General features: G+C 44.9%; 1 protein-coding gene across 5 annotated transcripts in view; it reads right to left on the reverse strand.

The window, feature by feature from the left end:
• Window positions 1-16,444, reverse strand: part of UBR2 (ubiquitin protein ligase E3 component n-recognin 2) — a 103,786-nt gene that overhangs the window by 54,230 nt on the left and 33,112 nt on the right. For all 5 annotated transcript variants that reach the window (XR_006388354.1, XM_044287587.1, XM_044287586.1 and 2 more), the window contains exons 12-16: window positions 13,694-13,857; window positions 9,435-9,534; window positions 6,029-6,157; window positions 3,489-3,672; window positions 1,181-1,242 (exon numbers count right to left, since the gene is read on the reverse strand). Coding sequence is in view for 4 of the 5 variants with exons in the window: in XM_044287587.1 (XP_044143522.1) it covers window positions 1,181-1,242; window positions 3,489-3,672; window positions 6,029-6,157; window positions 9,435-9,534; window positions 13,694-13,857 (639 nt within the window). In the remaining variant the exon portion in view is untranslated. The remainder of the gene's footprint in view (window positions 1-1,180; window positions 1,243-3,488; window positions 3,673-6,028; window positions 6,158-9,434; window positions 9,535-13,693; window positions 13,858-16,444) is intronic.

Here is a 16,444-nt window from a genome sequence, read left to right on the forward strand (position 1 = left end):
TTGTGGGTTCTCTCTGGGTACTCTGGTTTCCTTCCGCAGTCCATACAAATAGGCAAACTGACCCTAGTGTGTATTGTGTGTTGGGGTCGAGAGCCTATATGGCGGCCAGTGCCTTCCCAGGGACCCACACAACTATCCCTGCACTTTAAGTCCATGTGTGAAAAGCACATTACAAATTTGTCATCGTCATAGAAAAAAAAAAATTAATAAAAAAATAAATAAATAATATATATATATATATATATATATATATATATATATATATATATATATATATATATATATATATATACATACATACATATATACACACACACATATGCCCGAAAGAAAAAACAAAAAAAATTATAATGAATCTTTTGGTTGAGTAAATGGAGAACCTTGGAAAAGGTACTTTAATTTATGCATCAGAAGCTTTTCCAGATGCAGTGCTCGGACACAGTGTATATCCCAATATCTAAGCATACCATTGTGGATGTATCATCCAGTTCTGCTTTTCTCCCCTTGATATATGCTCTGACACAGTGTGCACACAGCCTTAGGGTCCATTCACACAACCGCAAAATGGGTCTGCATCCGTTCCGCAATTTTGCGGAACGGGTATTCATTTTTAATGGGGCCGGAATGTGCTGTCCGCATCCGCATTTGCGGATTCGTGCTTCCGTTTCCCGCAAAAAAATAGAACATGTCCTATTCTAGTCCGCAATTGCGGACATGATTAGGAATTTTCTATTATAGTGACGGCGATGTGCGGTCCGCAAATTGCGGAATGCATATTGCCAGTGTCCGTGTTTTGCAGATCCGCAGAGCACTTACGGACGTGTGAATAGACCCTTAGTCTCTTGCAGAGGCAGTAAAAGAAGGAAGGGGAACTTGAAACACAATGTCACAGAAGACTCTCTTGCCAACCCCTTTCCCTATCCTCATGCAGGGACTATGTTATTGGGCAGAGGAGAAAGACGCCAACTATGAGCGAGTCTAGCATGATCAGCCCAGCCATGTATAACAGTTGTCCAGTCTACTCTGATATCCTGACCACTGCGGGTTTCTGAACACACCCCCCGCTGATTGCTGAGCCAGCAACATTTGGGTAAAGTGTCCATCTTACCGAGACACGCAGCATTTTGGTGACTTTATTGCAGCTGGAATTATTGTATGAGAAAAACAGATATTCACTTACAAATGGTAGCAGCTCGGGGAACTTGTACGCCACTTCGCTCTTACTGAGAAGAGCATGAAGACCTAAAAGTGAAAGAAAGGACAACTACTGGCAGAATACAAGGTGGGACGCCTCACTGAGCGTAACATGTTGGCACATTCTAGAAATATGTGATCATTTCCTTAGGCGGAATACCACTTTTAAAGGGTTTCTGTCACTAGAATTTTCAGTATTCAACAGGCTGACATTAGCGATTTGCTGCACCTAACTCTGCTATTCTAATGATTATCCGTGCCCCCGTTACTGTAGAATTCTTAATTTTATATGTAAATTAGCCTCTAGGAGCGGGGGGGGGGGGGGGCGTTGCTTCTGCACCTAGAGGCTTGAGTCTTCCACCTCAAGTCACACCTTCCAAGTGTTGATTGACAGGGCCAGGCATCGTTCGCATCCTTCTGCCTGCCCTGGGGAAATCTCACACCGTTCGGTATTCTGCGCAGACGCGGTGAGAGAAGGACGCTCGCAGGCTGCCAGCTTTCTCACCGCGCCTTCGCAGAAGACCGAACGGCGCGAGATTTCCCCAGGGAGGCAGAAGGATGCGAACGATGCCTGGCCCTGTCAATCAACACTTGGAAGGTGTGACTTGAGGTGGAAGACTGGAGCCTCTAGGTGCAATAGCAACGCCCACGCTGCTCCTAGAGGCTCATTTACATATTATAAAAGTAAGAATTCTACAGTAACGTGGGCACGGATAATCATTAGAATAGCAGAGTCAGGTGCAGCACATCGCTAATGTCAGCCTGTTTAATACTGAAAATTCTAGTGACAGAAACCCTTTAACTTAGGCAAGCAGGAAGCGAATGAAGATGGCACAAGAATAACTACAAATATGCAAGAGGAAACGGGACAAACCGCAACACAATCGGCTATCTGTGCTTTCCTTTGTGCTCTTAACCCCTTGGCGACTTCCACCATATATGTACCGGGGAAGTCATCACTTTAAAGATGGTGCTTGCTCACAACTCCAGTGGGTGCCATAGCTGCCAGGTTTCTGCTGTTCCAAACAGCAGAGGCCCAGGGCTAATGCCTACTATCAGCCATAAGGCTGATCGCAGACATTTAACCCCTCCTCAGATGCTATGGTCAAATGTGGCCACAGCATCTGAGCAGTGAAAATGCAAGAGCTGCATGCTCCTGAGCTCTTAATAGCCTTCCCCCAATGATATCGGGGAAGCTGTTACATTACAGTAATAGCCCGGGACCTCAAGCAGGCTCTGATACCCATCACTGGTATATTCCAATACAGGCCTGCAGGTGGCAGCACTGTATGGGAATACAGTTAATCGTGCGTTATGTGATGGACACTCCAAAATGGTATCACTGAAAAGTACAGATCACCCCGCAAAAAATGATCCCTCACAGAGCTCCATAGATATAAATACAAAAAGGTCAGTTATTGTTTTTAGTATTAAAACACAAGAAAAAGTTTACAAGTGTGGTAGGGAATGCCGTAAACCTGTCCCTGCCCCCCCATAAAACTGTGGCAGAATCCTTTTTTTTCCAGCTCCACAGTACATCATATGCAACAGTAAATGGTGCCATTAGAGAGTACAACTTGTCCTGCAAAAAAATAGAAGCCCTCATATGGATATGTGAACGAAAAAAAAAACTAAAAACGTTATGGCTCTGAGAAGGCGGGGGAAATGAAAAAACTAAATCGCAGGGCTCTCAAGGAGTTAAAGGGGTTGTCTCACATCAGCAAATTTATCATGTAGAGAAAGTTAATACCAGGCACTTACTAATGTATTGTGATTGCGCATATTGCTTCCTTTGCTGGTTGGATTCATTTTTCCATCACATTACATACTGCTCGTATCCAGGGGTTACGACCACCCTGCAATCCATCAATGGTGGTCGTGCTTGCACACTATAGAAAAAAAGAGCAGGCCTCTCTGGTGGCCGGGACCGTGGGAACTCACATAGGCTTTTTTCTAGTGTGTAAGCACGACAACCACTGCTGAATGTTAGGGTTGTCGTAACCATGGGAACGAGCAGTGTATAATGTGATGGAAAAATGCAACCAGCAAAGAAAATAATAAGGATAATTAACATTCTCTGCATAATAAATGCTATTTTTTGAAGTGACATTAAATAGAAAATAGAGGGTTTTTGACAATTACAAGGACTCCAGCTGTTGTAAAACTACAACTCCCACCATGCCCTGCTGTAGGCTGATGGCTGTAGGCTGTCCAGGCATGCTGGGAGTTGTAGTTTTTCAACAGCTGGAGGGCCGAAGGTTAGGCATGCCTGCTTTAAAGTATGCAATTCTTACCTGCAAGAAGGCGAGAGACTGGAAGGTGAATGCTAACTTTTTCCTGTGACACACAGTATCGCATGGTCTCCACTGAATGCCCGGCTAAGGTGAGAGTAATGGGCTGCTCTCCATCTGTGAAGCCGCTGTGACAATGTGTGAGTACGGCCAGGCACTGCTTGTAGGCTTCTATCAGAACATGCTCCTGGAAAATGCCCACCAAATGTTAGTCATCTACTATAATCAGGATATCTAGTAATTAAAAAATATTATGCAAATGCCGTACTACTTCACAATCATGGAAAACTAGATTGATCTGCACTTGTGCCCATTCATAGCCATTTAAAAGGAGTACTCTGGTCATTTCAAGTTTTTCCCTATCCAAAGGATAGAGGATAACTATTAGAACAGTGGGGGACCTACCTACTTATCTCATGAATGGGGGCCCTGTACCCTGCAGGGCCCCCAAAATGAACAGTGTCAAGTCATACATGCACACTGCTGCTTCATCTCTATGGAACCTGCCAGAAATCACTGAGCGCTGTAACCTACTATCTATGGCAGTCTCACAGAGAGGGCACCGTTCATTTCGAGAGGGCCCAGTGGGATATGGGGCCCCCATTCTTGTGATAGCAGGGTGTCCCAGTGGTGGGACCTCCGACTGATATAATAGTTATCCCTCATCCTGTGGATAGGGAAATAACTTGAAACGACCGAAATACCCTTTTAAAAAGAGGAGCTGTCCCTTCTCCTGACATGTCAGTTTTAGTAACTGCTTTCTTTTCGAAGGTAATAGCAATTCTGGAGCATCTATGATGTGACGTTCCTCTATTATTCCAGTTAAAAGTTCACAAATAAATTGACAGCAGTCTGCAGTAAAGGTACTGCTGGGTGCTACCAGTAGTAGGTGTGCCTGACTCCGTCCAATGAGTGCTGCCAGTGTCAGTGACCCCCCCCCAACTGGTAACACCCATCTGTACCTTTACTGCAAGCTGCTGACAACTCATTCAAACTTGTAGTAGAAATAACAAGGGAATGGCACAACACAGAGTCATAAGAATAGAGGCTCCAGAATTATTACATGGGAAATGCAAGTAGCTCCTAAAACAGACGTGTCAGGAGAGGGGACGGGTCCTCTTTAACCAAATGTTTTAACCCTTTCATCCAGAGAGCAAACCTATTGTTGTGGAGTTAATTCAAATCCATGTAGAACATGAATAGCTGTTATAATGTACAATATGTCTGTTTCTCATTTTGTGGTACGCATATCCGAGTGCAGCAGTGGCAAACCTATGGCACGGGTGCCAGAGGTGGCACTCGGAGCCCTCTCAGGCTCTGTACCAATATGCCTTAGGCTTTTCCTGCCATTCATCAGCACAGGGCACGCTATGAACAGCACACTGAATGTAGGCAGGCTGTTATAGCTAAATGATAAAGTACATGGAAGATATACTATACTGGACCGTAGCATTCAGGGTAAATTGCTGTGTTGGCACTTTACAATAAATAAGTGGGTTTTGAGTTGCAGTTTGGACACTCGCTCTATAAAAGGTTCGCCATCACTTTCTTAGGGGTTATGGCGACAGGTCTAGGACGCAGGTGTGGTGCCTCTAGCTCATGCATTTGCTAGACCTTTTTCTCCCTCTCTCACAGTTTCAAAATGGCTCTGATGAAAATAGTCTCTGTTACAGGGGGCATTGATGTAAGTTTGCTCTGTTCTGATGGCACTACTGTAAACTAGCTTTCTGAAGGGAAGACAGACATTTTTTTTAATTAGCTCCTCTGCAGTGAACGGTTGTGGGGAATGACTTAAAGGGGTTGGTCAGTTTCCTATATAGATGACTTATCCTCTGGATAGCTCACCAATGTCAGATTGGCAGCGGCCTGACACCTGGCCGATCAGCTGTTTGCCGAGAATGCAGCGCTTGTGCGAGCACGACTTTCTCTTCACTGTACCTGCTCACCACTGACATTGCAGCGGAGCGCAGGTGTAAGTGCAGCTCCTCCGACCCCATTCACTTCAAAGGAAAGGAACAGCTACATTCCATCTGTTCCTTCCCATTGATGTGAATGGGGAAGGAGCTGCTGCAATTAAACCTGATGTCGACAGCGAGGAGGTAAACAGTTAAGAGAAAGCAGAGCTCGTATGAGCGCTATGTTCTCTTCAAACCGCTGATTGAAAGGTGTGCTGGCAGAGTTCTGATATTGATGACCTATTCTAAGGACAGGTCATCAATATAGGAAACTGGCCAACCCCTTTAACACGTGTAACCAGCAGCACTACACATTGTTATACAATGTGATTACCAGGTGGCGCCATACTAAGTAAGTAGATCTCATAACTACTCAATGGATCGTTTTTAAGAGCTTTAAAAAAAAAAAGCAAACATGCTTCATTTTTGTGATCTATAAAATGAGTATGACATGTAATAGCGGCACAAAACCTTTAACTACCTTCACTATTTGCTAAAGGTTTATATTTTTTCCTGCAATTCTTTTCACAAGTGCACCTTGGATAAGTACAACATTTCAGCAGTTTTACATTTGGAACTGCTACTTACATCAGTAGAACACCAGTCTTGCATCATGGATATGATATGTGTTAGTTTCATCTGCAAGGTGAAGGCAGCCTCCCACTCCGGCTCCATCTCGATATGCTGTCCAACTTGTCGAGTTATAGGATCCATTCCCTGCAGGAACACAGGCATCTTACAGTCATTCATAGCAGATTCACACTTGCCACACTATCTACTCCAGTGGTCCTCAACTGGTGGACCACAGTCCGAATCTGGGACGGTATGCCAGCTGTACACACCCTGAGGACCTGCTATTTGGAGAACAGTGTCTACTTCAGGAGTAGAGCTACTGCCAGGGCCCAGCAGATGAGGTCCAGAACTATGGGAGCAATCTGCCTGAGGATGCTCCACCTCATATTAGAAGCATCCTCTGCCGGCCCAGGCGATATAATGGCCAGAGCAGAAGATGCCAGTCTTGATAAATCTCCCCCACTGTGTGTGGCAGTGCCTGGAAGAGAAAGGGACCTGGGAGTGGTCAATATATACTTTTCTTTTTTGTCTGGTCTGATTAATTTTAGGGTCTGGTCTTGAGTGCAATATATGGTAGGGAGTTGGTCTGGAGCATGAATTAAGTTTACGTCCCTGGTGTCTGATTAATTTTAGTCGTCTGGTCTGGGGCCTGATTACTTTAAGGGCACCTTCACCTCTGCAGATTTTGTTGCAGAATTCTCCACCACTGAAAATCTGTTCCATTCATATGAATGATGCGGCAAGCACATGGATTTCTGCATGCTCCATTCAGATGAATGGAACGGATTTTCAGTTGCAGAAAATTCTGCAAAGATTAGCTTCAAGCGTTAACGTTTGCCAGATCGCTCTGCGAAAACCTTGCATAGCACATTGGTACAGGTTTGCCCGAGAGTGGAGCACATGGCTGCTCCTGCCTATTGCCTCACACAGGACAATTCATAAATAATCAATAAATGTTGAAAATATACAAAATGTCGTAATTTATCTTATTTGTGTTGTATCCTAACTCCAACATATTCCACAACGCTGTACAGACACTGCCGTCACTCACACATAGGTATCGGTCACCAATGGGGCTTACAAAGAGAGTCCCCTACCTCAGACATGTACAGGGCAAAGGGCAGTATGTTTTTGGAATGTGGGAGGAAACTGGAATACCTGAAAAAACCCACGTAAATAAGGAGAAAACAAACTCAATGCAGTCGGTTTTGAACCTAGGACCCAAGTGCTGTAAATAAATAGCCTCTGTGCTGCTCTTAGATCCTATTTCCATATTGCAACCTGTGAGATAGAGACATACACTGCCTGTCCCAAAAAAAAAAAAAGTCGCCACCTGGATTTAACTAAGCAAATAGTTATGAGCCTCCTATTGGATAATTACTGCATGGGCGATTATCTTTCAGCTGGCAACAAGTTATTTAACCCCAACTGGTGCAATGAGTTGCTTCTCACTTCTTAAAAGACCATGTCGAAAGACACATCTCGTGGTCGTGGAAAAGATGTTAGTCTGTTTGAGAAGTGTCAAATCATTGGCATGCATCAAGCAGAGAAAACATCTAAGGAGATTGCAGAAACTACTAAAATTGGGTTAAGAACTGTTCAACGCATCATTAGAAACTGGAAGGATAGCGGGGACCCATCGTATTCGAGGAAGAAATGTGGCGGGAAATAAATCCTGAATGATCGTGATCGGCGATCACTTAAACATTTGGTGAAATCAAATCGAAGAAAAACAAACAGTAGAACTGAGGGCTATGTTTATTAGTGAAAGTAAGAGCATTTCCACACGCACAATGCGAAGGGAAATCAAGGGATTGGGACTGAACAGCTGTGTAGCCGTAAGAAAACCACGAATCGGTGAGGCAAAAAAAAAAAAAAGGCTTCATTTTGCTAGGGAGCATAAAGATTGTTATCTAGAGCAATGGAAGAAGGTAATTTGGTCTGATGAGTCCAGATTTACCCTGTTCCAGAGTGATGGGCGCATCAGGGTAAGTAGAGAGGCAGATGAGGTGATGCCCCCATCATGCCTAGTGCCTACTGTACAAGTCTGTGGGGGCAGTGCTATGATCTGGGGTTGCTGCAGTTGGTCAGGTCTAGGTTCAGCAACAGTATGTGCTCCAAGAATGAGGTCAGCGACTACCTGAACATACTGAATGACCAGGTTATTCCATCAATGGATTTTTTCTTCCCTGATGGCACGGGCATATGATGACAATGCCAGGATTCATTGGGCTCAAATTGTGAAAGAGTGGTTCAGGGAGCATGAGACATCATTTTCACACATGGATTGGCCACCACAGAGTCCAGACCTTAACTCCATTGAGAATATTTGGGATGTGCTGGGGAAGGCTTTGCGCAGCGGTCAGACTCTACCATCATCAATGCAAGATCTTGGTGAAAAATTAATGCAACACTGGATGGAAATAAATCTTGTGACATTGCAGAAGCTTATCGAAACTATGCCACAGCGAATGCGTGCCGTAATCAAAGCTAAAGGAGGTCCAACGAAATATTTTTGGTGGCGACTTTTTTTTTTTAGACGGGCAGTGTACAGGATATGCCCCCATTGTCTTATAGGTGCAGGTCCCAGCAGCACTTATATCGAGAACGAAGCCCCGCAAGTGAGGGAGGGCGCACTGCGCATGCGCAGCCGCCCTCCATTCATTTTCTATGGGGCCGGCGAAAATAGCCGAGTGCTGGCTCGGCTATTTCCGTCAGCCCGATAGAAATGAATGGGAGCGGGGCCGCGCATGCGCGGTACGCTCCCATTCACTTCTATGGGGAGCTGGCTTGGTGGTGGCCGGACCAGAGTCCTCCAGCCACCACCTTGTGGGACTCCGTTCTCTATATAGGCCACCACCAAGCGGTCTCTCCGTAATAGTGAATGGGAGTGCACCGCGTTTGTGCGGCCAACTGCTCCCATTCATTTCTATGAGGCCGACAAAAATAGCCGAGCCAAGGGCAGTCTATCTGCCAATGCTCACCTAATAGTTCGGAACGTATTTCATTTCCGTTCATTTTAAGGTATTGTGCTACATTCATTGAAGCTGCATTATTAGGATTTCTTTGATAGTTGATGGAGTCTGATATTGTCTAGGACTGTACAGGATTGTTCCTTATTTGTGGACTTTGGTGAGCTATTGCCTGGGCCTGGTCTCATTTATACCGGCACACCCTTTATTGTATACCATTTTTAAATGTTTGTGTGTTTTTCATAATAAAATTGCTCTATTCATTTTATTCAATTGGAGGTGCATTCCTATTGCAGTTGTCTTTGTGGTTTTTGTCTATTACAGTGGCTAAACCGTTTTTGCACTTCTCTTTATGGTCAGTGTGCCCCCTCTGTCTAGTATTACATATACAAAAAAATGCTTTATATCACCAGTTACATCAGAAATAAATGTGCCATCACAAACCATACCTGCATGCACTTTAACAATTCTAGAAAGACGTAGAACCCTTCAAGAAACTTTGTGCGTAAGCCAGAAGTCCACTCGGGTGGCTTGCTGATGAGTAGATATCTAAAGTAAAAAAAATATATAGAAAAAGACACCATAAGAGTAACTTACGCATTCGGTCAAAACCTGAAAGTATGATTCCTATAACTACATAAACAGCAGCCGCCAACATGACTGCCATAGCACACAACTGTGGCAGCGCTGTGCTATTTGTGTAGCGCAGCCGCCCATTCAATTTGAATAAGAACTGCTGCACTATACCTCTTTGAAAAAACATACCTCCTTTTCCACTATTTTTGCACGAAGGAAGAAAAATTGATTTTTGCCACTTACCTTAAAATCTTTTCTTTTTCCGTTCATTGAGGAACACAGAGACACCATTAGCAGTCAGACACTAAGCAGTTAAAAAGTGTTACTGCTCCCATCAGCCATACCCATTATAAAAAGACTAAGCTAAGAGTTCCAAGGCAGTAGCTGAACAAGGAAGATTAGGCAAATCACAATGTAGGATTTTGGAACAGAACGAACTCAAACGAGCAGGTCATAGAACTCGGACTAATCCAAACTAGTCAACCAAGGGCCAGAAGAAATTAAAGGGTGGGAGCTGTGACCCAACGAACGGAATAGAAAAATATTTTATGTTAAGTGACAAAAATCAATTTTTCTAATCCGTGTCAATGGGAGACACAGAGAGACCTTGGGGTGTTTCAAAGCGGTACCCAGGGTGGGGAAAAATGTGTTCTGAATAGTTATGTGTGGTTAGCAGACCGCTGTCTGCAGAACTTTGCTACCCACTGCTGCGTCAGCGGATGCCAAGACGTGCACCCGACAGAATTTGGTACAGATGTGTAGAGACAATCCGGTAGCCGCTTTACACACTTGAAAAGCAGATGCTTGGTGACGCATTGGCCAAGGGGCACCTATGGAAAGGGTAGACCAGGCATGCTCAACCTGCGGCCCTCCAGCTGTAGCAAAACTACAACTCCCATCATTCTCGGACAGCCAACATCTATCAGCCTACAGCGGGGCATGGTGGGAGTTGGAGTTTTACAACAGCTGGAGGGTTGAGCATGCCTGGGGTAGACTAATCAGTCAATCGAAAGGGGAGACTCCTTGCCCTTAGAGAAATATGCCTCAGAAACATCAAGGCGGATCGAACGAAAGACATTTCATTTGGAGGCGTCAGACCCTTCCTAAGAGCATCGGGAATAACAAAAAGAGAATCTGACCGCAGAAACAAGGATGTAGAGGACAGGTAAATGTGTATTGCCTGCACAACCTCCAGGGAATATAGGGCATGTTCCTTCGCTTGACAAGGGGGTGGACAAATTGTAGGCAAGTGATATTCTCGTTTTCTGAGACTTTTATATCCTCTGGATAGGTCATCAGTATCTTATCAGTGGGGGTCTGATACCGGGACACCGACCGATCAGCTGTTTGAGAAGGAACCTGGCATCACGGTCTTCTCTCAGCTCACCAAGCACAGCGCTGTAAATTGTATAGTGGCTGTGCTTGGTATCGCAGGTCAGCCCCATTCACTTCAATGGAGCTGATCTGTGCTTAGGCCATGTGACTGATGAACGGGATGTCACATGGCCTAGGGAAACCTGGAGAAGACCGCGGCAGTACTGCTTGCTCCTCCTCCCATTGGTTGCTTGATGCACATGGAGGTGACTAGGAGCAGCACACCATATGTGCGGCGTCTGCGCTCCTGAACATAGAAGTCCAATGGCTTAGGTAGGTTTAGCGTAGGACCCGCCTGACCTGAGACCACCTTGGCGCTTGGTAGGCGGGCACAGATGCGGTTTGATCAAAATATATTGGCTAAGTGTCTCAGATATTATATCAGAGTGAGGACTTTGCCCATATATAACGCTTGCATCCACTTTACTAAGAGCATTATTATCTTATTTCTGTGATTTTCCGCATGTTTACTTACTTTCCAAGTAAGTTTACAATTCTGATAAATTAAACCAAAAAGCCAAATATAAAAAAAAAATTTAAACGCTTATAAAACAAAAGGGAGATTACTTTCCAACACCCGTTACAAAACAATCGTCGGCAACACTGTATGGTTTACCAGGATGCCCCAAGAAAGTTTTTCTGTGGCTGCTCTGTACCTGTTTGGATTCCGCTACCACTGACCATAATTTATGGTTCGTGGTAACGGAATCTATAAAGGGAATTCATGGATAACCCAAACCTTGTACGCCGAACTTGAAAACACAAGTTCGCTCATCCTTAACTAAGGCTGCAGGATCATACTATACAGGGTTCCTTTATTATCCGCCAAAGAGATGTATAGGTCTGCATAGAAGCTGTACACACAAAAGGGTGGGAAATGATGATCATATTGAAGACTACATTGTATTATTCAATTTTAATGCAATGGAACAAAAAATGGTTGCAATGGCAGACAAGTGAGAACACAGCTAGGGTGATGTCTCACACAGCTTTTTGTTGGCGTTTTTTTTTTTTATACCAAAGCCAGAATTGGGTTGGAAGGAAAAAAAAAAAAAAAAAGAAAGAACTTACACCTCTTTATCCTGCTGGATCCACTTATGGCTTTGGCTAAAAAAACTGCTACCAAAAACTGTGTGTGACACCAGCCCAGAGCATTTTAGTGTAATGTGGTTTTCCTCGTTTTTTTTTCGTTTTTAAGTATGTAGCGGTGCGGTGTGGTGTGTTTCATTGTCCGCAAATCCGCAAAACACGGATGGCGTCCGTGCGCGTTCCGCAATTTGCTGAACGGCACGTACAGCCTTTAATATAACTGCCTATTCTTGTCAGCAAGAATAGGACAGGTAATTTTTTTTTGCGGGGCCCCGGAACGGAGCAACGGATGCGGGCAGCCCACGGAGTGCTGTCCGCATCTTTTGCTGCCCAATTGAAGTGAATGGGTCCGCATCCGAGCCGCCAAAACAGCAGCTCTGATGCGGACCAAAACAACGGCCATGTGCATGAGTCCTTAGGGCTCTTTCACACTTGCGTTCTTTTGTTCCGGCATAGAGTTCCGTCGTCGGGGCTCTATGCCGGAAGAATCCTGATCAGGATTATCCCCATGCATTCTGAATGGAGTGAAATCCGTTCAGGATGCATCAGGATGTCTTCAGTTCAGGACCGGAACGTTTTTTGGCCGGAGAAAATACCGCAGCATGCTGCGCTTTTTGCTCCGACCAAAAATTCTGAACACTTGCCGCAAGGCCGGATCCGGAATTAATGCCCATTGAAAGGCATTAATCCGAACTTAAGCTAAACGTCGTTTCGGCGCATTGCCGGATCCGACGTTTAGCTTCTTCTAAATGGTTACCATGGCTGCCAGGACGCTAAAGTCCTGGCAGCCATGGTAAAGTGTAGTGGGGAGCAGGGGAGCAGTATACTTACCGTCCGTGCGGCTCCCGGGGTGCTTCAGAGTGACGTCAAGGCGCCCCACGCGCATGGATGACGTGATCGCATGGCACGTCATCCATGCGCATGGGGCGCTCTGACGTCATTCTGGAGCGCCCCGGGAGCCGCACGGACGGCAAGTATACTGCTCCCCACTACTACGATGGCAACCAGGACTTTAATAGCGTCCTGGCTGCCATAGTAACACTGAACGTGTAATTCCGGCAAATGGAGTACACGACGGATCCGAACAACGCAAGTGTGAAAGAGGCCTTAATCAGACAATTTTTATTAAGTATATTTTTATGAAAACAAAGAAGCAAAAAGGAAAAAGAAAGAAAAAGAGCATAACAGTTGTGAAAAACACAACAAAGTTTTTCCTAGTTTTGTGCAGGAGTATGTCAACTGTAACCAGAGATGGCGAAACACATATAAAATCTTTATTTTAGCTTTTATTCGCCATTCCTCACTCTGTAGCGGCTTCTGCTGTGATTTTCTCGGAATTCAATACATGTCTGATCTAGAGCTACATTACCAACACCTCCACGATCAACGACTACTATTTCTGGGCAGCAGTTCGCTGTTTACACAGCACTATCTGCCTCCCGGAAACAATGATTTTAAGTGTCCACATTGACGATGATTTCAGCCGATAAACAAGCGTTTTGCTCATTCATTGGGCGATCTGCAGCATCTATACATGGCCCAATAATCATCCCAACAATCAAGTGTGCAGTGTAAACCCGCCTTCACTGAAATCAAATAGTTATTAGGCAGAGTACACAATATACAGTATGTACATGAAAAGTAATGCAGCCATTGCTGGGGAACTTACTTTAGATCCAAAATCAGGCTCTGAACTCTCCTAAACTTGAACGCCTGCACGGCTGTGTATCGCTCAAACTGAAACCTGCCCTGGATATCCCGGTGCCGCAAATGATCCATGAACGTCTTTATTATTGTTGTCATCAGATTTTCTTCCGTGATCAACATCCGAGCCTAGGCCGGAAAGAAATATCTAATTTTCATGTGTGATATAGTAAGCTATGAGGAGTAATGGATGGCCAGAGACTGCAATGCAACCTCCTAAGCGCATATGGTGCTAACATATTCCACAACATTTTACAGAGACTATCATTCACATCAGTCCTGTCCCACTGGGGCTCACACTTGGGGTCTAGTTCATAGAAGGTGAAACAACCTATCAGTATGTTTTTGGTGTGCGAGAAGTAACTCCCCCATAGGGCTCACACACACGACCATTGTTTGGGTCTGCTTCCGAGCTGCATTATTTGCGGCTCGGTGGCGGACCCATCTACTTCAATGTGTGTGCTGTCCGCATCCGTTGCTCTGTTCTCTGGCCCAGCAGAAAAAAATAAATAAAAAATTGAACATGTCCTATTCTTGTCTACATTGCAGACAAGAATAGGCATTTCTATCATGGGCCACCCGTTCCATAAATTGCAGAACACACACTGTTTTGCAGATCCTCAAAATACGGCACGGTCGTGTGCATGAGCCCTTAGCTTCCGTGAACTTATTAGTAGTCTCCTCTTGTGTTAAGATGATCAGCCAAGTATAAAGATTATGACAGTGGGACCACTCGCAGCAGCCTGCCCAGATAACGATTCGCCAATTTTTGGCATACTGCCAGATACGTTTTCTTAACACCACACCTCATCAAATCCTTTATGTACAAGGAGGACAGTAATGCTGTTTAAGAGAGGAATAAAGGGGTAACAGTTTAGTATTAGTAATCCACGTACTAGGTTCCTTTAAATAAGAGTATCTATGGTAGTGCAACTACTAAATGGTGACTTCCTTATTTAGGCCTCATGCACACAACAGTATGTATTTTGCGGTCCTCAAAAAAACGGATCCACTAAAAATACAGATGACATCCGTGTGCATTCTGTATTTTGCAGAACGGAACAGCTGGCCCCTGAAAGAACAGTCCTATCCTGGTCCGTATCGCGGACAATAATAGGGCATGTTCTGTTTTTTTGTGGAACGGAAATACGGACATGGAATGCACATGCACCTTCCGATTTTTTGTGGACCAACTGAAATGAATGGTTCCGTATGCGGTCTGCAAAAAAAACGGAACAGACATGGAAAGAAAATACATTCGTGTGCATGAGGCTTTAAGACACCATATGAAAGCAACCGTCACAGAGTATGGTCTTACTGGCTTACAAATACATTGGAAAAAAGGATGCAAAAGCACTCACAGTCTAAGCGTCCATTCACAAGTCCGCATGAATGGATCTGCATCCGTTCCACAATTTTGCAGAATGGGTGCGGACCCATTCATTTCAATGGAGCCGCAAAAGATGCGGACGACACACCGTGTGCTGTCCGGATCTGTAGTTTTGTTCCGCGGCCCAGCAAAAAAGATAAGAGTATGTCCTATTCTTGTCCACAGCCACGGACAAAAAGGCATTTTCTATCGTAGTGCCGGCCATGTGAGATCCTCAAAATGCGGAACACACATGGCCGGTGTCCATGTTTTGCAATTTAAGGACCGCAAAACACTTGTGGATGTGTGAATGGACTTTAAGAGGGATAACACAGCTGCATCCATGGTATTTTATCAAGAAAGGTAATTTGCTTCAATTAGGGAATCTAACCAATGCTCTAAAAGGGCTGCCACCATGATAAACCTCTTTAACCCTTTCAACCACTGAGACATACCAGTATGTAACGGTGGTTGAGGCAACGTATGGAGTGGGCTGCTGCAGTGAGCCGCTCCATAAGCGGTGGGAGCTGGCCGTATCATACAGAAGACACTTGGCCGCGATGACTGGGATCGGCGATCGTGCCGACAGCTGTCTTTTAACCCCTCAAATGCCGAGATCTGTGAGGCAAGGCAAAGGGATGCAGCTCCGTCTGCCTTCTGATCTGAGCCCCCACAGAAATTGCGGGAACCAGATCAGTTACCATGGCAGCCTGGAAGCTTCTGAAGCTTCCCAGATCTACCATGGTAAGCTTCCTGCTGAACTGTGCACAAAGCACAGCTTAGCAGGAACAGTCTAAAATTCTATTCACCCAAAACAGATCTCTATTAGCGTGAATACGACAAGGGATCAAAAAATCCCAGGTTCTAGCTTCCTAAGGGGCTTAAAAGTTATTACTGTAAAAGCAAAAAATATATATTTGCATCAACATTTTCTGACAGCCATTACCTTTTTATATTTCGGTCTAGAGAGCTGAGTGAGGCTTGGCTTTTGTGACCTTTGTATCACTGTTATTCAATTGGGGGGGGGGGGGGGAAAGGGGTAAACAAAAGAGCCCGTGGCCTGCACGATCAAGCACAGGGCAAGGGAGCGGATCGGAGCATGAGATGCTCCGATGCCGACATCAGGGGTGCTGCCTGTGTTAAAATAAGGGTATGTCCAGGTTCAGCTCTGAACTGGGACAAGCCCTTTAAGGGGTTAATAGGGTTTTCCGAGACATAAAATACTGATGACCTATCCTCTGAACAGGCCATCAGTATCTGATCGGTGGGCGACTGACACCCGGGACCCCTGACGATTAGCTGTTTAAGAAGGCACCAGTACTCCTTTAAGTGCTGGTGCCTTCTCCC

This window comes from Bufo gargarizans, chromosome 3 (genome assembly GCF_014858855.1).
Source record: "Bufo gargarizans isolate SCDJY-AF-19 chromosome 3, ASM1485885v1, whole genome shotgun sequence".
In the NCBI taxonomy this organism is placed as follows: Eukaryota; Metazoa; Chordata; class Amphibia; order Anura; family Bufonidae; genus Bufo; species Bufo gargarizans.